Source organism: Amphiura filiformis, unplaced genomic scaffold (genome assembly GCF_039555335.1).
Source record: "Amphiura filiformis unplaced genomic scaffold, Afil_fr2py scaffold_162, whole genome shotgun sequence".
Classification (NCBI taxonomy): domain Eukaryota; kingdom Metazoa; phylum Echinodermata; class Ophiuroidea; order Amphilepidida; family Amphiuridae; genus Amphiura; species Amphiura filiformis.
Window position 1 is genome coordinate 126,644 of NW_027305626.1, and position 22,997 is coordinate 149,640.

At 36.1% G+C, this 22,997-nt stretch overlaps 1 protein-coding gene across 1 annotated transcript; it reads left to right on the forward strand.

The window, feature by feature from the left end:
- Positions 1-990: 990 nt before the first annotated feature.
- On the forward strand, positions 991-22,564 carry LOC140145175 (uncharacterized; the record flags this gene model as incomplete). The annotated part of the gene is made up of 21 exons (XM_072166950.1): positions 991-1,302; positions 1,755-1,850; positions 2,535-2,867; positions 3,314-3,409; positions 4,097-4,429; positions 4,877-4,972; positions 5,661-5,993; positions 6,440-6,535; positions 7,224-7,556; positions 8,003-8,098; positions 8,525-8,558; positions 8,917-9,116; positions 9,562-9,657; positions 10,355-10,550; positions 12,047-12,246; positions 12,693-12,788; positions 13,479-13,811; positions 17,929-18,078; positions 18,210-18,266; positions 21,126-21,812; positions 22,460-22,564. Coding segments are annotated over exons 3-21 (3,841 nt in total), but the record flags the coding sequence as incomplete, so codon positions are not given.
- Between the last annotated feature and the right edge of the window lie 433 nt (positions 22,565-22,997).

Genomic DNA, 22,997 nt, shown 5'->3' on the forward strand with positions numbered 1-22,997 from the left:
CTACACTGGTGCTTCACTGGTAGTGCACAGTCCCAGTCAAGTACCTTAGCGACGATACGCAGGCGGCCCTAATGAGAATCTTGTGGTGATCTGGATTGACCACATTTACACAATTGTCACAATCACTCTTGTAAACGAAAAATTATTTTTACATAGGTAATTTCACTTATTTTGTCTGTGTTTTTATAATTACAAAACGTAATCCTGAATTCAGTGGAATAGATAAACTTCTGATAGTATGTAAAGTTAAAAAGGAGTGTGACTGGAACAAAAATACTCTACCCAGCAAGGCTCAAACATGCATTAGATGCATCGATATTGATCTCAATTGGCGTGCCCTTTTGTACAATTGCAGTCGCAACAAGTAATATACAGTTATTACCTAATATCAATGGCTGTACAACTAACCACACTCTTTTGTTTCTTTTCAATAACTCTTTTGCAACAGACTGTGTACCCGGTTGTTATAATAATGGGATCTGTGTTGCGGATGGTCTGTGTGCCTGTTTTGTGGGGTTTGCTGGCAACCTTTGCCAAATAAACGGTAAATGAAACACATAGTATAACAGAGAAAATGACTAAATAATTGCAAATACATCTTTGTGATTATCAGTTATACACTGACTACGAGGAGGATGTACCACGTCATACCTGCTCGAATAGTGCATGATAAGATGCAGGTGAAAAGGTCTATGCACTAGCTTATCGCATCTCGCAGATCTCCATTGTTTTTGCATTATTATTTTCGTTTTGTTTGGATTGATTCTTTTATTCATTGTTTCTTTTTTTTCTCTTTAATTTTTTGGTGTATTTTTTTTCTATAAAACATTAAGATATTACTACCCTATTAAATCGTACGCCTAAGGTGACGTGATAAATTGAATGATAAAAAAAAGAATTAACTTTGTGGCTTTAAGGGACTTTACTATTCAAGATATAAGTTAAAGAACTCAGGGTTGTTATTTTTCAGACACGGACGGTGATGGAATACCAGATGATATGGACAACTGTCCATTAACACCAAATGATGATCAAGCAGATACCGATGAAGACCTTGAGGAGATGCTTGTGAAAGTGACATCGACGGCGATGGAGTACCAGATGACAACGACACGTGCCGTTTTACATTCAACTTAAATCAAAACGACACAGATGGCGATGGCATCGGTGATGCATGTGATGATGATATTGATGGTGATGGGATCCTGAATGATTGTGACAATTGTGTAAAAGTGGTCAATCCAGATCAGTTGGACGTCGATAGTGACGGCCTTGGCGATGAATGCGACACTACTCCACCAGGTAAGATAAATCTCTAATATAATATCTAAAATTACATAGCGAAATACAATCACTCTTGTAAACGAAAATATATTTTTACATAGGTAATATCACTTATTTTGTCTGTGTTTTTATAATCATGAAGCGTAATCCTGAATTCAGTGGCACGGATAAACTTCATAAACAATAATTCTCCAGTCGGTTGGTTGAAAAGCATGGTGGGTTTGTCTCACCTGTAACTTTTGATAGTATGTAAAGTTAAAAAGGAGTTTGACTGGAACAGAGAGTGCTCCATCCGGTATGGTAGGGCTCATGCATGCATTAGACGCATCAATATTGGTGTCAATAGGCGTGCATTGTTTGTACAATTTCAGCCTCAACAAGTATTATACAGTTCTTACCTAATATTAATGGTTGTAAATCTAAACAGTCCTTTGTTTCTTTTTCAATAACTCTTTTATATTTTATAACAGACTGTGCACCCGGTTGTTACAGTGGTGGTATCTGTGTTGCGGATGGTCTGTGTGCCTGTTTTGTGGGGTTTGCTGGCAACCTTTGCGAAATAAACGGTAAATGAAACACATTTTATCTTTTAAGTATAACAGATTTTTTCCAACCCGGACCAACCATAATCTTAACAATCTGGACAAAAAAAAAGACCTTTACTCTACAAAGGAATCCAATTTTTTTTTGGAAATTCCAATTAATCAGTTTCTTATCAAGCTTATAAAATGTTTTAAATACACAAACAAAATGATGCAACAGAGAAATGTCCCAGTTCACACCTATTTCCGCATTTTGCTTTTTAATTAAGTTAGGCCTTTTTTATAGCGATATTTTTTAAATGGCAACATTATCGCAAATACATCTTTGTGATTATCAGTTGTACACAGTCTACGAGAATGTACCACTTCATACCTGCTTGAATAGTGCATGATAGGATGCAGTTGAAAAGATCTATTTTAATGCAATAGCTTATTGCATTTCGCAGATCTCCATTGTTTTCGCTTTATTAGTTTCCTTTTGTTTGCATTGGTTCTGTTGTTCATTGTTTCTTTTTACGTTTTTCTTGAAATTTTTGGTGTAGTTGTTTTTTGTACAAAACATGAAGATTCAGCATATTACTACCCTATTAAATTGCACGCCTAAGGAGACGTGATAAATTGAATGATGAAAAAGCATTAACTTTGTGGCTTTAAGGGACATTACTATTCAAGATACAAGTTAAAGAACTCTGGGTTGTTATTTTTCAGACACGGACGGTGATGGAATACCAGATGATATGGACAACTGTCCATTAACACTAAATGATGATCAAGCAGATACCGATGGAGACCTTGAGGGAGATGCTTGTGAAAGTGACATCGACGGCGATGGAGTACCAGATGTCAACGACACGTGTCTTTTTATATTCAACTTAAATCAAAACGATACAGATGGCGATGGCATCGGTGATGCATGTGATGATGATATTGATGGTGATGGGATCCCGAATGATTGTGACAATTGTGTAAAAGTGGTCAATCCAGCTCAGTTGGACGTCGATAGTGACGGCCTTGGCGATGAATGCGACACTACTCCACCAGGTAAGATAAATCTCTAATATAATATCTAAAATTTCATAACGAAATACAATCACTCTTGTAAACGAAAAATATTTTTACATAGGTAATATCACTTATTTTGTCTGTGTTTTTATAATTACAAAGCGTAATACTGAATTCAGTGGCACGGATAAACTTCATAAACAATAATTCTCCAGTCGGTTGGTTGAAAACCATGGTGGGTTTGTCTCACCTGTAACTTCTGATAGTATGTCAAGTTAAAAAGGAGTGTGACTGGAACAGAAAGTACTCCATCCGGTAGGGCTCATGCATGCATTAGACGCATCAATATTGGTGTCAATAGGCGTGCATTGTTTGTACAATTTCAGCCTCAACAAGTATAATACAGTTCTTACCTAATATTAATGGTTGTAAATCTAAACACTCCTTTGTTTCTTTTTCAATAACTCTTTTATATTTTATAACAGACTGTGCACCCGGTTGTTACAGTGGTGGTATCTGTGTTGCGGATGGTCTGTGTGCCTGTTTTGTGGGGTTTGCTGGCAACCTTTGCGAAATAAACGGTAAATGAAACACATTTTATCTTTTAAGTATAACAGAGATTTTTTCCAACCCGGACCAACCATAATCTTAACAATCTGGACAAAAAAAAGACTTTTACTCTACAAAGGAATCCAATTTTTTTTTGGAAATTCCAATTAATCAGTTTCTTATCAAGCTTATAAAATGTTTTAAATACACAAACAAAATGATGCAACAGAGAAATGTCCCAGTTCACACCTATTTCCGCATTTTGCTTTTTAATTAAGTTAGGCCTTTTTTTATAGCGATATTTTTAAAATGGCAACATTATCGCAAATACATCTTTGTGATTATCAGTTGTACACAGTCTACGAGAATGTACCACTTCATACCTGCTTGAATAGTGCATGATAGGATGCAGTTGAAAAGATCTATTTTAATGCAATAGCTTATTGCATTTCGCAGATCTCCATTGTTTTCGCTTTATTAGTTTCCTTTTGTTTGCATTGGTTCTGTTGTTCATTGTTTCTTTTTACGTTTTTCTTGAAATTTTTTGGTGTAGTTGTTTTTTGTACAAAACATGAAGATTCAGCATATTACTACCCTATTAAATTGCACGCCTAAGGAGACGTGATAAATTGAATGATGAAAAAGCATTAACTTTGTGGCTTTAAGGGACATTACTATTCAAGATACAAGTTAAAGAACTCTGGGTTGTTATTTTTCAGACACGGACGGTGATGGAATACCAGATGATATGGACAACTGTCCATTAACACTAAATGATGATCAAGCAGATACCGATGGAGACCTTGAGGGAGATGCTTGTGAAAGTGACATCGACGGCGATGGAGTACCAGATGTCAACGACACGTGTCTTTTTATATTCAACTTAAATCAAAACGATACAGATGGCGATGGCATCGGTGATGCATGTGATGATGATATTGATGGTGATGGGATCCCGAATGATTGTGACAATTGTGTAAAAGTGGTCAATCCAGCTCAGTTGGACGTCGATAGTGACGGCCTTGGCGATGAATGCGACACTACTCCACCAGGTAAGATAAATCTCTAATATAATATCTAAAATTTCATAACGAAATACAATCACTCTTGTAAACGAAAAAATATTTTTACATAGGTAATATCACTTATTTTGTCTGTGTTTTTATAATTACAAAGCGTAATACTGAATTCAGTGGCACGGATAAACTTCATAAACAATAATTCTCCAGTCGGTTGGTTGAAAACCATGGTGGGTTTGTCTCACCTGTAACTTCTGATAGTATGTCAAGTTAAAAAGGAGTGTGACTGGAACAGAAAGTACTCCATCCGGTAGGGCTCATGCATGCATTAGACGCATCAATATTGGTGTCAATAGGCGTGCATTGTTTGTACAATTTCAGCCTCAACAAGTATAATACAGTTCTTACCTAATATTAATGGTTGTAAATCTAAACACTCCTTTGTTTCTTTTTCAATAACTCTTTTATATTTTATAACAGACTGTGCACCCGGTTGTTACAGTGGTGGTATCTGTGTTGCGGATGGTCTGTGTGCCTGTTTTGTGGGGTTTGCTGGCAACCTTTGCGAAATAAACGGTAAATGAAACACATTTTATCTTTTAAGTATAACAGAGATTTTTTCCAACCCGGACCAACCATAATCTTAACAATCTGGACAAAAAAAAAAAGACTTTTACTCTACAAAGGAATCCAATTTTTTTTGGAAATTCCAATTAATCAGTTTCTTATCAAGCTTATAAAATGTTTTAAATACACAAATAAAATGATGCAACAGAGAAATGTCCCAGTTCACACCTATTTCCGCATTTTGCTTTTTAATTAAGTTAGGCCTTTTTTATAACGATATTTTTTAAATGGCAAAATTATCGCAAATACATCTTTGTGATTATCAGTTGTACACAGTCTACGAGAATGTACCACTTCATACCTGCTTGAATAGTGCATGATAGGATGCAGTTGAAAAGATCTATTTTAATGCAATAGCTTATTGCATTTCGCAGATCTCCATTGTTTTCGCTTTATTAGTTTCCTTTTGTTTGCATTGGTTCTGTTGTTCATTGTTTCTTTTTTCGTTTTTCTTGAAATTTTTTGGTGTAGTTGTTTTTTGTACAAAACATGAAGATTCAGCATATTACTACCCTATTAAATTGCACGCCTAAGGAGACGTGATAAATTGAATGATGAAAAAGCATTAACTTTGTGGCTTTAAGGGACATTACTATTCAAGATACAAGTTAAAGAACTCTGGGTTGTTATTTTTCAGACACGGACGGTGATGGAATACCAGATGATATGGACAACTGTCCATTAACACTAAATGATGATCAAGCAGATACCGATGGAGACCTTGAGGGAGATGCTTGTGAAAGTGACATCGACGGCGATGGAGTAACAGATGTCAACGACACGTGCCTTTTTATATTCAACTTAAATCAAAACGACACAGATGGCGATGGCATCGGTGATGCATGTGATGATGATATTGATGGTGATGGGATCCCGAATGATTGTGACAATTGTGTAAAAGTGGTCAATCCAGCTCAGTTGGACGTCGATAGTGACGGCCTTGGCGATGAATGCGACACTACTCCACCAGGTAAGATAAATCTCTAATATAATATCTAAAATTTCATAACGAAATACAATCACTCTTGTAAACGAAAAATATTTTTACATAGGTAATATCACTTATTTTGTCTGTGTTTTATAATTACAAAGCGTAATACTGAATTCAGTGGCACGGATAAACTTCATAAACAATAATTCTCCAGTCGGTTGGTTGAAAACCATGGTGGGTTTGTCTCACCTGTAACTTCTGATAGTATGTCAAGTTAAAAAGGAGTGTGACTGGAACAGAAAGTACTCCATCCGGTAGGGCTCATGCATGCATTTAGACGCATCAATATTGGTGTCAATAGGCGTGCATTGTTTGTACAATTTCAGCCTCAACAAGTATTATACAGTTCTTACCTAATATTAATGGTTGTAAATCTAAACACTCCTTTGTTTCTTTTTCAATAACTCTTTTATATTTTATAACAGACTGTGCACCCGGTTGTTACAGTGGTGGTATCTGTGTTGCGGATGGTCTGTGTGCCTGTTTTGTGGGGTTTGCTGGCAACCTTTGCGAAATAAACGGTAAATGAAACACATTTTATCTTTTAAGTATAACAGATTTTTTCCTACCCGGACCAACCATAATCTTAACAATCTGGACAAAAAAAAAGACTTTTGCTCTACAAAGGAATCCAAAGGTTTTTTTGGAAATTCCAATTAATCAGTTTCTTATCAAGCTTATAAAATGTTTTAAATACACAAATAAAGTGATGCAACAGAGAAATGTCCCAGTTCACACCTATTTCCGCATTTTGCTTTTTAATTAAGTTAGGCCTTTTTTTATAACGATATTTGTTTAAATGGCAAAATTATCGCAAATACATCTTTGTGATTATCAGTTGTACACAGTCTACGAGAATGTACCACTTCATACCTGCTCGAATAGTGCATGATAGGATGCAGTTGAAAAGATCTATTTTAATGCAATAGCTTATTGCATTTCGCAGATCTCCATTGTTTTCGCTTTATTAGTTTCCTTTTGTTTGCATTGGTTCTGTTGTTCATTGTTTCGTTTTTCGTTTTTCTTGAAATTTTTTGGTGTAGTTGTTTTTTGTACAAAACATGAAGATTCAGCATATTACTACCCTATTAAATCGCACGCCTAAGGAGACGTGATAAATTGAATGATGAAAAAGCATTAACTTTGTGGCTTTAAGGGACATTACTATTCAAGATACAAGTTAAAGAACTCTGGGTTGTTATTTTTCAGACACGGACGGTGATGGAATACCAGATGATATGGACAACTGTCCATTAACACTAAATGATGATCAAGCAGATACCGATGGAGACCTTGAGGGAGATGCTTGTGAAAGTGACATCGACGGCGATGGAGTACCAGATGTCAACGACACGTGCCTTTTTACATTCAACTTAAATCAAAACGACACAGATGGCGATGGCATCGGTGATGCATGTGATGATGATATTGATGGTGATGGGATCCCGAATGATTGTGACAATTGTGTAAAAGTGGTCAATCCAGCTCAGTTGGACGTCGATAGTGACGGCCTTGGCGATGAATGCGACACTACTCCACCAGGTAAGATAAATCTCTAATATAATATCTAAAATTTCATAACGAAATACAATCACTCTTGTAAACGAAAAAATATTTTTACATAGGTAATATCACTTATTTTGTCTGTGTTTTTATAATTACAAAGCGTAATACTGAATTCAGTGGCACGGATAAACTTCATAAACAATAATTCTCCAGTCGGTTGGTTGAAAACATGGTGGGTTTGTCTCACCTGTAACTTCTGATAGTATGTCAAGTTAAAAAGGAGTGTGACTGGAACAGAAAGTACTCCATCCGGTAGGGCTCATGCATGCATTAGACGCATCAATATTGGTGTCAATAGGCGTGCATTGTTTGTACAATTTCAGCCTCAACAAGTATTATACAGTTCTTACCTAATATTAATGGTTGTAAATCTAAACACTCCTTTGTTTCTTTTTCAATAACTCTTTTATATTTTATAACAGACTGTGCACCCGGTTGTTACAGTGGTGGTATCTGTGTTGCGGATGGTCTGTGTGCCTGTTTTGTGGGGTTTGCTGGCAACCTTTGCGAAATAAACGGTAAATGAAACACATTTTATCTTTTAAGTATAACAGATTTTTTCCTACCCGGACCAACCATAATCTTAACAATCTGGACAAAAAAAAAAGACTTTTGCTCTACAAAGGAATCCAAAGTTTTTTTTTTGGAAATTCCAATTAATCAGTTTCTTATCAAGCTTATAAAATGTTTTAAATACACAAATAAAGTGATGCAACAGAGAAATGTCCCAGTTCACACCTATTTCCGCATTTTGCTTTTTAATTAAGTTAGGCCTTTTTTATAACGATATTTTTTAAATGGCAAAATTATCGCAAATACATCTTTGTGATTATCAGTTGTACACAGTCTACGAGAATGTACCACTTCATACCTGCTCGAATAGTGCATGATAGGATGCAGTTGAAAAGATCTATTTTAATGCAATAGCTTATTGCATTTCGCAGATCTCCATTGTTTTCGCTTTATTAGTTTCCTTTTGTTTGCATTGGTTCTGTTGTTCATTGTTTCTTTTTTCGTTTTTCTTGAAATTTTTGGTGTAGTTGTTTTTTGTACAAAACATGAAGATTCAGCATATTACTACCCTATTAAATTGCACGCCTAAGGAGACGTGATAAATTGAATGATGAAAAAGCATTAACTTTGTGGCTTTAAGGGACATTACTATTCAAGATACAAGTTAAAGAACTCTGGGTTGTTATTTTTCAGACACGGACGGATGGAATACCAGATGATATGGACAACTGTCCATTAACACTAAATGATGATCAAGCAGATACCGATGGAGACCTTGAGGGAGATGCTTGTGAAAGTGACATCGACGGCGATGGAGTACCAGATGTCAACGACACGTGCCTTTTATATTCAACTTAAATCAAAACGACACAGATGGCGATGGCATCGGTGATGCATGTGATGATGATATTGATGGTGATGGGATCCCGAATGATTGTGACAATTGTGTAAAAGTGGTCAATCCAGCTCAGTTGGACGTCGATAGTGACGGCCTTGGCGATGAATGCGACACTACTCCACCAGGTAAGATAAATCTCTAATATAATATCTAAAATTTCATAACGAAATACAATCACTCTTGTAAACGAAAAAATTTTTACATAGGTAATATCACTTATTTTGTCTGTGTTTTTATAATTACAAAGCGTAATACTGAATTCAGTGGCACGGATAAACTTCATAAACAATAATTCTCCAGTCGGTTGGTTGAAAACCATGGTGGGTTTGTCTCACCTGTAACTTCTGATAGTATGTCAAGTTAAAACGGAGTGTGACTGGAACAGAAAGTACTCCATCCGGTAGGGCTCATGCATGCATTAGACGCATCAATATTGGTGTCAATAGGCGTGCATTGTTTGTACAATTTCAGCCTCAACAAGTATTATACAGTTCTTACCTAATATTAATGGTTGTAAATCTAAACACTCCTTTGTTTCTTTTTCAATAACTCTTTTATATTTTATAACAGACTGTGCACCCGGTTGTTACAGTGGTGGTATCTGTGTTGCGGATGGTCTGTGTGCCTGTTTTGTGGGGTTTGCTGGCAACCTTTGCGAAATAAACGGTAAATGAAACACATTTTATCTTTTAAGTATAACAGATTTTTTCCTACCCGGACCAACCATAATCTTAACAATCTGGACAAAAAAAAAAGACTTTTGCTCTACAAAGGAATCCAAAGTTTTTTTTTGGAAATTCCAATTAATCAGTTTCTTATCAAGCTTATAAAATGTTTTAAATACACAAATAAAATGATGCAACAGAGAAATGTCCCAGTTCACACCTATTTCCGCATTTTGCTTTTTAATTAAGTTAGGCCTTTTTTATAACGATATTTTTTAAATGGCAAATTATCGCAAATACATCTTTGTGATTATCAGTTGTACACAGTCTACGAGAATGTACCACTTCATATCTGCTCGAATAGTGCATGATAGGATGCAGTTGAAAAGATCTATTTTAATGCAATAGCTTATTGCATTTCGCAGATCTCCATTGTTTTCGCTTTATTAGTTTCCTTTTGTTTGCATTGGTTCTGTTGTTCATTGTTTCTTTTTACGTTTTTCTTGAAATTTTTGGTGTAGTTGTTTTTGTACAAAACATGAAGATTCAGCATATTACTACCCTATTAAATTGCACGCCTAAGGAGACGTGATAAATTGAATGATGAAAAAGCATTAACTTTGTGGCTTTAAGGGACATTATTTAAGGACATACTATTCAAGATACAAGTTAAAGAACTTTGGGTTGTTATTTTTCAGACACGGACGGTGATGGAATACCAGATGATATGGACAACTGTCCATTAACACTAAATGATGATCAAGCAGATACCGATGGAGACCTTGAGGGAGATGCTTGTGAAAGTGACATCGACGGCGATGGAGTACCAGATGTCAACGACAGAGTGTTTTATATTCAACTTAAATCAAAACGACACAGATGGCGATGGCATCGGTGATGCATGTGATGATGATATTGATGGTGATGGGATCCCGAATGATTGTGACAATTGTGTAAAAGTGGTCAATCCAGCTCAGTTGGACGTCGATAGTGACGGCCTTGGCGATGAATGCGACACTACTCCACCAGGTAAGATAAATCTCTAATATAATATCTAAAATTTCATAACGAAATACAATCACTCTTGTAAACGAAAAATATTTTTACATAGGTAATATCACTTATTTTGTCTGTGTTTTTATAATTACAAAGCGTAATACTGAATTCAGTGGCACGGATAAACTTCATAAACAATAATTCTCCAGTCGGTTGGTTGAAAACCATGGTGGGTTTGTCTCACATGTAACTTCTGATAGTATGTCAAGTTAAAAAGGAGTGTGACTGGAACAGAAAGTACTCCATCCGGTAGGGCTCATGCATGCATTAGACGCATCAATATTGGTGTCAATAGGCGTGCATTGTTTGTACAATTTCAGCCTCAACAAGTATTATACAGTTCTTACCTAATATTAATGGTTGTAAATCTAAACACTCCTTTGTTTCTTTTTCAATAACTCTTTTATATTTTATAACAGACTGTGCACCCGGTTGTTACAGTGGTGGTATCTGTGTTGCGGATGGTCTGTGTGCCTGTTTTGTGGGGTTTGCTGGCAACCTTTGCGAAATAAACGGTAAATGAAACACATTTTATCTTTTAAGTATAACAGATTTTTTCCTACCCGGACCAACCATAATCTTAACAATCTGGACAAAAAAAGACTTTTGCTCTACAAAGGAATCCAAAGTGTTTTTTTTGGAAATTCCAATTAATCAGTGTCTTATCAAGCTTATAAAATGTTTTAAATACACAAATAAAGTGATGCAACAGAGAAATGTCCCAGTTCACACCTATTTCCGCATTTTGCTTTTTAATTAAGTTAGGCCTTTTTTATAACGATATTTGTTTAAATGGCAAAATTATCGCAAATACATCTTTGTGATTATCAGTTGTACACAGTCTACGAGAATGTACCACTTCATACCTGCTCGAATAGTGCATGATAGGATGCAGTTGAAAAGATCTATTTTAATGCAATAGCTTATTGCATTTCGCAGATCTCCATTGTTTTCGCTTTATTAGTTTCCTTTTGTTTGCATTGGTTCTGTTGTTCATTGTTTCGTTTTTCGTTTTTCTTGAAATTTTTTGGTGTAGTTGTTTTTTGTACAAAACATGAAGATTCAGCATATTACTACCCTATTAAATCGCACGCCTAAGGAGACGTGATAAATTGAATGATGAAAAAGCATTAACTTTGTGGCTTTAAGGGACATTACTATTCAAGATACAAGTTAAAGAACTCTGGGTTGTTATTTTTCAGACACGGACGGTGATGGAATACCAGATGATATGGACAACTGTCCATTAACACTAAATGATGATCAAGCAGATACCGATGGAGACCTTGAGGGAGATGCTTGTGAAAGTGACATCGACGGCGATGGAGTACCAGATGTCAACGACACGTGCCTTTTACATTCAACTTAAATCAAAACGACACAGATGGCGATGGCATCGGTGATGCATGTGATGATGATATTGATGGTGATGGGATCCCGAATGATTGTGACAATTGTGTAAAAGTGGTCAATCCAGCTCAGTTGGACGTCGATAGTGACGGCCTTGGCGATGAATGCGACACTACTCCACCAGGTAAGATAAATCTCTAATATAATATCTAAAATTTCATAACGAAATACAATCACTCTTGTAAACGAAAAAATATTTTTACATAGGTAATATCACTTATTTTGTCTGTGTTGTTATAATTACAAAGCGTAATACTGAATTCAGTGGCACGGATAAACTTCATAAACAATAATTCTCCAGTCGGTTGGTTGAAAACCATGGTGGGTTTGTCTCACCTGTAACTTCTGATAGTATGTCAAGTTAAAAGGAGTGTGACTGGAACAGAAAGTACTCCATCCGGTAGGGCTCATGCATGCATTAGACGCATCAATATTGGTGTCAATAGGCGTGCATTGTTTGTACAATTTCAGCCTCAACAAGTATTATACAGTTCTTACCTAATATTAATGGTTGTAAATCTAAACACTCCTTTGTTTCTTTTTCAATAACTCTTTTATATTTTATAACAGACTGTGCACCCGGTTGTTACAGTGGTGGTATCTGTGTTGCGGATGGTCTGTGTGCCTGTTTTGTGGGGTTTGCTGGCAACCTTTGCGAAATAAACGGTAAATGAAACACATTTTATCTTTTAAGTATAACAGATTTTTTCCTACCCGGACCAACCATAATCTTAACAATTTGGACAAAAAAAAGACTTTTGCTCTACAAAGGAATCCAAAATTGTTTTTTTTGGAAATTCCAATTAATCAGTTTCTTATCAAGCGTATAAAATGTTTTAAATACACAAATAAAATGATGCAACAGAGAAATGTCCCAATTCACACCTATTTCCGCATTTTGCTTTTTAATTAAGTTAGGCCTTTTTTTATAGCGATATTTTTAAAAATGGCAAAATTATCGCAAATACATCTTTGTGATTATCAGTTGCACGCAGTCTACGAGAATGTACCACTTCATATCTGCTTGAATAGTGCATGATAGGATGCAGTTGAAAAGAGCTATTTTAATGCAATAGCTTATTGCATTTCGCAGATCTCCATTGTTTTCGCTTTATTAGTTTCCTTTTGTTTGCATTGGTTCTGTTGTTCATTGTTTCTTTTTTCGTTTTTCTTGAAATTTTTTGGTGTAGTTGTTTTTTGTACAAAACATGAAGATTTAGCATATTACTACCCTATTAAATTGCACGCCTAAGGAGACGTGATAAATTGAATGATGAAAAAGCATTAACTTTGTGGCTTTAAGGGACATTACTATTCAAGATACAAGTTAAAGAACTCTGGGTTGTTATTTTTCAGACACGGACGGTGATGGAATACCAGATGATATGGACAACTGTCCATTAACACTAAATGATGATCAAGCAGATACCGATGGAGACCTTGAGGGAGATGCATGTGAAAGTGACATCGACGGCGATGGAGTACCAGATGTCAACGACACGTGCCTTTTTACATTCAACTTAAATCAAAACGACACAGATGGCGATGGCATCGGTGATGCATGTGATGATGATATTGATGGTGATGGGATCCCGAATGATTGTGACAATTGTGTAAAAGTGGTCAATCCTGCTCAGTTGGACGTCGATAGTGACGGCCTTGGCGATGAATGCGACACTACTCCACCAGGTAAGATAAATCTCTAATATAATATCTAAAATTTCATAACGAAATACAATCACTCTTGTAAACGAAAAAACATTTTTACATAGGTAATATCACTTATTTTGTCTGTGTTTTTATAATTACAAAGCGTAATCCTGAATTCAGTGGCACGGATAAACTTCATAAACAATAATTCTCCAGTCTGTTGGTTGAAAACCAGTTTTGGTTTGTCTCACCTGTAACTTCTGATACACGTCTAGCCCTCTTCTTTTGTTCCATTATCTATTGTATTTCTTTTGTTAAAAGTCAACTGTCGATTATATCAAGTAATGTGGACAGGTCAAGATAATCTTGGACAGGTCAAGATAATCTTGGTCAGGTCAAGATAATCTTGGTCAGGTCAATAAATTTTGAACAAGAGAAGTACATGTTCGCATTTAGAAACACTGGCCACATTATTTGACTTTTGGACATTTCAACAAACTTAAATTGCATCAAAGTACATTATGAATTGATCAAATTATAGAGGGCTCTAATTTTGAATTTATATATTTTATACGATCAGCATAAATTAATATGCAAGTTTATGCATATTATATTTAAATGAAGATGATATATTGAATGACACCAAGAACACCTCTATTGAATAATGCAAATTAGTTTGTATTATGTCCCTTAACTTAAGCCTGCATAATAAGGACGAGTGTGTCAATCTACCTTTGTCCCCCCCCTCTCCCAACAAAACCAAGATTCCGACAAATTAGGTTACAAATAGGCGGCATAGGAAGCCCAACACGTGACGTACGAGGCTGGCGAAGATATAGGGCTGACAGCCCCATTCAAAATACACGGTTAGCAATTACAAATGGAAAATTAACATACTTGCAGTGGGGTACTTTGTCGAACCCCGACGGTTTTAGAGTAAGATAATTTCAAGTTTGCTTTGACACCACATAAAAAATTTAGAATTGTTTGTGAAGATTTCATGATTATGTGTTAATCCAATGGCGACCTCAAAATTGGCGATATCGCTTCCATCACCGCCTGGTTACAAAACAAGAGCCATGAGGTCTTACATCAGTTCAACCAAGGATACTTTGTGCACCTAAAATGCAGTACATTACAGGCCACAAGACTAGATGTAGGAAACCTACAACAATCTGCGGCCTAACCCCAACCAAAATAGGTCGAGGAGGGTACCCAGGAATATGCGTTGATTTGGTTCGGGACATTTATTCTAAAAGTATATTAAAGATAAATATATATTCTATGGTGTTAAAAGAGTTGGCTAGGTATAACCCACCCACTTTGGAAATTGACCTTTGAACTATTTACATACATTATTAATATTATGAATTAATGAGGAATTAATAAGGCTCTCGAGAGGGATAGGACCACAAATGAATTGAATAGAATCTCCCGTAAAATCAATTGAATCAATTCTGTATTGATTTGATTAAATCTCTTGCATTTGTTACTAGATAGACCCATAGACTCGAATGCAGGACACATGGAAGGAATATTACACTGTCTCGGTGTTTTTATTTTGAGAAAACCCTAAACTTTTACAAGATAATACATCAGCTTTTCCATTTTGTCTTTTGGAAACTATTACACCAAATTCGTTTATTTTGGCTCGCCGTATATGTAAGATAAACGGTTCAACCATTACCATAAATAATCGGTGTCTTCGGGGTCTCGCCTTCCGAGCGACTAACATGCTCACCATACCTCAACAAGACACCGATTATCTATGGTAATGGTCTGTTTTGAACCGTTTATCTACTACATAGTATGTAAAGTTAAAAAGGAGTGTGACTGGAACAAAAGTACTCTACCCAGCAAGGCTCATGCATGCATTAGATGCATCAATATTGATCCTTTTGTACAATTTCAGTCTCAACAAGTAATATACAGTTATTACCTAATATCAATGGCTATACAACTAAACACACTCTTTTGTTTCTTTTCAATAACTCTTTTGCAACAGACTGTGTACCTGGTTGTTATAATAATGGGATCTGTGTTGCGGATGGTCTATGTGCCTGTTTTGTGGGGTTTGCTGGCAACCTTTGCCAAATAAACGGTAAATGAAACACATTTTATCTTTTAAGGGGGTACTACACCCTTCGATAAATTTGTGACTATTTTTGCACTTTTTTCTGAAAATTTTTCGCTAATAACAACTGGTAACAAAAGTTATGTATATTCGTTGATTTCAGAGGGGTCAAGGAATCCAGTTACTACACTGTTCAAATTTCAGTGACCCAAGATAAACGATTCGTTATTTATGATAAGAAATGAGGTACCGCTGGGATGTACCATCATTTCTATCATATTTACTGAACCGCTTGTCTTGAGTCACTGAAATTTCAGGTAAAGTGGTTCAATTGCCACAAATGATATACATAACTTTTGTTACCAGTGTACACCAGATATTAGTTTTTGTTTTGTCTGAAAAATAAATGAAAATAGTCACAATTTACATACAGGGTTATGTGTGTACCCCCCAAGTATAACAGAGATTTATTTTTCCAACCCGGGCCAACCCTAATCTTAACAATCTGGACAAAACAGAAAGATTTTTACTCTCCAAAGGAGTACAAACAAACTTTTGGAAATTCCAATTAAACAGTTTCTTATCACGCTTATAAACTGTTTTAAATACATAAATAAAATGATGTAACAGATAAATGTCTCAATTCACACCTATTTCCGCATTTTGGTATTTAATAAAGTTAGGCTTTTTTTTTAATGATATATTTTTAAAAATGACTAAATAATTGCAAATACATCTTTGTGATTATTAGTTATGCACTGACTACGAGGAGGATGTACCACGTCATACCTGCTCGAATAGTGCATGATAAGATGCAGTTGAAAAAGGTCTATGCACTAGCTTATCGCATCTCGCAGATCTCCATTGTTTTTGCTTTATTATTTTCGTTTTGTTTAGATTGATTCTTTTATTCATTGTTTCTTTTTTTGGTTTTCTTTAAATTTTTGGTGTAGTTGTTTTTTGTACAAAACATTCATATTCAGCATATGTGATGTGGCCCAGTAATTTAATTTAATTATTTTACTTTGTTTACAAGTTGAAAGGATGTCATGAGAAATATGAGACAAGGGGAAGTAATCATGAAAGAGTGTGAGTGTGTTATGGCATGTTTAGGGGAATTCCCTTTCTTTCATCAAGTGATCAAAACAAATTGAATCATATCTAATTTTAGATTGTTTGGGGACCCCTCTTCATCTCTAGACGATTCTCTTTATTTATAATCATGGGAAAATCCTTTGGATTGTGAAATGGATAAGATTTGGGAATCACCCACAGGAAGTGTTGTAATATGATAGAACGATCTATTAATAGATGTGGGTTTTGGTTCCTATAAAAGCAAATATCAACAGGTTTATTACTCAGACATTTGATTATTATGAAACAGTGAGCTGTGTGTATAATGCAGCAAAATATTCACAAAGTTGAATATTGAATCAGCATTAGCAAGGTGCTATATTTAAATATTTAACCGCTGAACGGAGAAGATAGTGTGGAGACATCCCAAAAAGGAGGGATTTATTGTGATCTTCGGTGTCATGCTAATAACTGATTCAAAGCTTCTAAAGTCTGTCAAGTAGGAGAACTGCGCAAGGAGTAAAGAGATTGGAGAACGGCGAAAGGAGTTTAGTATTTGGAGAACTGCGCAAGGAGTTAAGTATTTGGGGAAAGCAGCACCATTTTCGTGTGAGGATTTTATACACAAGGATTTATAAATGCAAGTATAAGTGTACAATGGACTTCGCTGATTTTCGCAGGACAAGTAAATAAGTATATATGCATCAGCCGTCCATAACATTGCAAGAACTCTAGAAGAAGACGGCTGGTTAAGTACTGAGTAGTTAAAATTATTACTGTGTTTGTGTGATTATGTTATATGTGCATTTTGTTGTCATATATTGTACCAATCATATATTACTTTCAATTAAAGACTTAGATTTTGTTACTATCCCATTAAATCGCACGCCTAAGGAGACCGTGGTCAATTGAATGATGAAAAAACATTAACTTTGTGACTTTAAGGGACATTACGTGATTACTATTCAAGATATAAGTTAAAGAACTCTGGGTTGTTACTTTTTTCAGACACGGACGGTGATGGAATACCAGATGATATGGACATCTGTCCATTAACACCAAATGATGATCAAACAGATACCGATGACGACGTGCATGTGAGGGAGATGCTTGTGACAATGACATCGACGGCGATGGAGTACCAAATGCCAACGACACGTGCCCTTTTACATTCACCTTCAATCAAAACGACACAGATGGCGATGGCATCGGTGATGCATGTGATGATGATATTGATGGTGATGGGATCCCAAATGTTTGTGACAATTGTGTAAAAATTGTCAATGTAGATCAGGCGGACGTCGATAGTGACGGCCTAGGCGATGAATGCGACACTAGTGCACCAGGTAAGATCATTCTCTTATCTAGAATTACAGAGCGAAATAAAATCACTCTTGCGAACAAAAAGTTAGGATTTACAAAGGTCATGTTGGTTGCAAACCTGGGTGATTTCGTCTCATCCGTTAATGCGGATAATATGTAAATTTCAAAGGAGTGTGACTACAACAAACATGGACACAATATAGACGAATCCAACGAGCCAAGTTTGTCGTATTTTCCGACATTTAGATGGCAAATATCAATTAAGTGAATTTCAGACATTTGAAGTTATTATGAAACAGTGAGCTTTACTTGTTGTTCGAGAAATTTAACAAAGTATTAGATGCACTTTTGCTGAGATGTTATAAATGTACTCTTCCTACAGGGCTCATGCATTAGATGCATCGACATCTTTGTATAATTTCTGATTCAACCATTGCCTCTGATTGGTCAATTACATGATATCTCTCACTTTAATCACCAATCAGAATGGCGCTTTGCAAATAATTCACCCCATTTTTTTTTGCTTTGTGAAATTATTCTAACAATGTTGCTGATTGGTCCAATATTGATAATGAAAACACAGTTATTACCTAAACTTAATGGTAACAACTTAACACACTCTTTTGTTTGTTTTTCAATAACTTTTCATATTTGTAAGAACAGACTGTGGAACCGGTTGTTTAAATGGTGGGGTATGTGTAAAGGATGGACTGTGTGCCTGTTTTTATATGGCATTTGGTGGTAACCTGTACCAGATGAACGGTAAATGAACTTTTATTTATTTGTACTCACCGGACCAAGACCTAATCTTGACAATCTGAACAAAATACTTTTTACTCTACAGAAGAACAAAATAGAAGTTTGAAATTCATTTTTGTGTTTTTTCGGATGGGGACAAACGATGGACATATTCAGTTTAACACTGTCAGGAATGTCAAAAAGTAAACACTAATCTCTGACATGAGGGATATGCTCTATGTCGCAATGACTCTATCCACATCACACGTGTATTCAATAATTACATAGTCGTAACATCGATGGGATTAACGAGATTCACGTATAGAATCGGTATGTCATATTAAGGCAAAATAATTGAAAAGACATCTCGGTGACCATCAGTAAAATGTTGTACATGTAATCTACGAGGAGTCGATACACTACGTCATACCTCGAATAGTACATGATGGGATATACAGTAAGCCAAAGAATTAAGGTTTACAAGTTATGTTTACCCCCTGTATATGCAAACAAATCTTTTATCTCGATTTAAGACCCATTTGTTGAAACTGTTCAAGAAATAAAGTCACGACGATCCAAAAACCAAATGGCAATCTAAAATTGAGCCAAGTTTGTCGTATTTTCCCTAGACATTTAACATGGCAACAGCGCCGGGATTTTTCCTTGATCAAAGGTTAAAACTGGGTTTTACGTTGTTCGATTGATTTAACACAAATTAGATGCAACTTTTGAGATGTTATAAATGTACTTTCCTTAGGGCTTGCATTATATGCACCGACATCTTTTTAATTTCTCTCTCACCATTGCCTCTGATTGGTTTCAATTAAATGATATCTCTAAATCACCAATCAGAATGGCTTTGCAAATAATTCAGTCCATTTTGCTTATCAATTAGGTCTAACAATGTTGCCCCCTGATTTGCTTTGATATTTTAGTCATATGTTGTACCTGTAAAAATATTAAATCGACATCTTTTGGTAATTTCTCTATTGTTTGCCCATTGCTCACGTACAATTATAATAGATGGACTTTAATCAACTGTCAACCCAATGGCGCTTGCACACACCAATTCACCCCCATTTTTTTTTGCTTTGTCAGAAATTATTCTACCTGCAAATTTGAGGTCTGTAGCAACTTACACATTTTCTGTTTGTTTTTCAATAACCATTTTGTAAAGTTGTGCGAATGGGGGTTTAAATGGTGGGGTACTGTAAAGGATGCCCTTTGTGCCTGTTTCTTTGGGAGTTGTGAACTTCTTTGCCAAATGAACGGTAAATGAACTTTATTTATTTGTACTACACCGGACCAACTGCATACCTAATTTGACAATCTGAACAAAAAATACTTTTTAAAGAAGAACAAAAAAAGAAGTTTGGAAATTCATTTTGTGTTTTCGGCATGGGGACAAACGATGCAAGAAAAATTCAGTTTTTCACTGTCAAGAATAGCCCCTAAATTAACATTAATTCTTACATTAATTATGCTTTATGTTGTCTCTGATCCACATCACACGTTATTCAATACATTACATAGTCGTAAAATTGAGGGATTAACGAGATTCATTTACATTTCAACAGGTCTTTCACGTGATGCGTTTCAACAAATTTTCAGGGCCAATTTTGATAATGGGTCCACCTAAAAATTTATAAAACATTTTTTTTATGACTACTATTTTTAAATGACAACAAATTGCAAAAAACAAAGAAAAGTCAGATCAAAACATATGAAAAGTTGAAGCCCCAATCAAATACATGACCATTTTCTTATGATTGCAAGTATGCAAATGACAGAATTTGGAAAATGTCATTTTGTCATTGATACATGGCTTTCAGCTTAACCACTAGCAGGCTATGTTAGCATATCTTTGACAGTAACCAGGGAAACAAAGTCTGAATTTTGGTGATTTTTACGATCCTCCCGATGAGCAAATCACTGAATGAGCATTTAAATCATACGAGATATAAATTCCATGATGGAAAATTACTTTCTGGCTTTGGAGATTCTATTCAAGATGAAAGTTAAGCTGAATTTATACTCCACCGCTGAGTCATTGAGGTAGCGCTTTTTTTTGTAGCGTCGGGAAAAGCGCGAACGATGGTGTATAAATTCACTTTTACTATAAACACTATGGGTTGTTTTTTCAGACACTGACGGTGATGGAATACCAGATGATATGGATAACTGTCCATACACACCAAATGGTAATCAAATAGACACCAATAACGACGGAGAAGGAGATGCTTGTGACAATGATATCGACGGCGATGGAGTACCAAATGACAACGACACGTGTCCTTTTACATTCACCTTAAATCAAAACGACACTGATGGAGATGGCATCGCTGACGCTTGTGATGATGATATTGATGGTGATGGGATCCCGAATGATTGTGACAATTGTGTAAAAGTACCCAATGTAGATCAGGCGGACACTGATAGTGACGGCCTAGGCGATCTATGCGACAAAGATATCGATGGTGATGGAATACAGAATGACATGGACAACTGTGTTTTCATTCGTAATGAAGACCAATCAGACCTGGACGTAGACAATGAAGGCGATTCTTGTGACGAAGATATTGACGGAGATGGAGATCTGAATGGCGATGACAATTGCCCATTAACACCAAACCCTAATCAAAACGACACAGATGGCGATATGATTGGTGACGCTTGTGACAACTGCTTAAACGTATCGAACACTAATCAACTAGACAGTGATAATGACGGTGTTGGTGATGCATGCGATAATTGTGTCTCTACTCCTAACGTAGATCAAATCGACATGGACGGGGACGGCATTGGGGATACTTGTGACAAATATCCCGGTGGTGAGTTTCAGATAATAAAAGCATCATCAGCACCAGCATTGATTCAGACGCCGTATACGCACCCAGAAACACCCCACACACACAACACAAACCCCTACTCACCCCACATGCACGCATGTGCGTATACACAGGCGTCTTCTTTTGCACACCCATAAAAACATAATAACAAAATCCAACAAGGCCATGTAAGCTGAGCGATTCAATCGGAAGTTATGGGTTTTTATTAAGTAGACCTATGTTGTCTTAACACAAGAAATCATCGATCGATTATACACAATGCATACACGAATTCTAGAAGGAAGGGGTATATATAAAGACAGATATGCACCGTCGGATGTACCGATACCTGTAACTGTAAAAAGTTCTGGAGTTTTCAAACTTAGTGGTCAACCCAGGGTAAGGTTACTTGTGGTAGAAAGTCACATAATACACCCAGTCGTGCGTACTATCCTCAACTGACAATCGCAGAGCAAATGAGATGACTGCTAACAACTCGTCAAACTTTTAGGCCTACGTGAAAATACATTTGCAAAGTGTCGATCTGGGGCGGTCACTTGGTTATGTTATATTTAAAAGCAGGCCGTATAAGATTTTTACCCGTATAAAAATCGGAGATTCTGATTCATGCATTCAATCGTTTCTTACAGCTGTCTATACTTTCATGAAGCCTGTCTATTACGTACTCGAGACGCAAGGAAATGTATCTATTGGTGTGATAAGAACTGGAGATACAACTATAAATGGATCGGTTGGTAAGTGTGTTGTGGCTACTTATTTATTGCTTCTCGTACCTTTACAGCGAGTAAAGCAGTTGTAATAACATGAATAAAGAGTTCCAATAAATCCATCAGGATTACCCCGACCCATATCAAAAAGTGTGTCATATGTCCACTTATTCAAGTCTCACAACTCCATATTTAGAGGTCGAGACCTGATTTAGGATCGCGGCCTTATTGGAACAATAAGCGGGTTGTTGCAACTAAAAGCCTTTTGTATTTTAATTTGACCACTACAACAACAAACATCAGACTCGTAGCCTTGATTTTCATAATCAGCAACACGAGGTCATTTACAAAACCCTCTTGAGTGGCCTTTATTAACATAGTTTTGTTGAGCGCACTTAAAATACTTTAGGCGGGTCGGGAACATGACCTTGCGGTGTTTGCACTCAAATATTAAGATAAA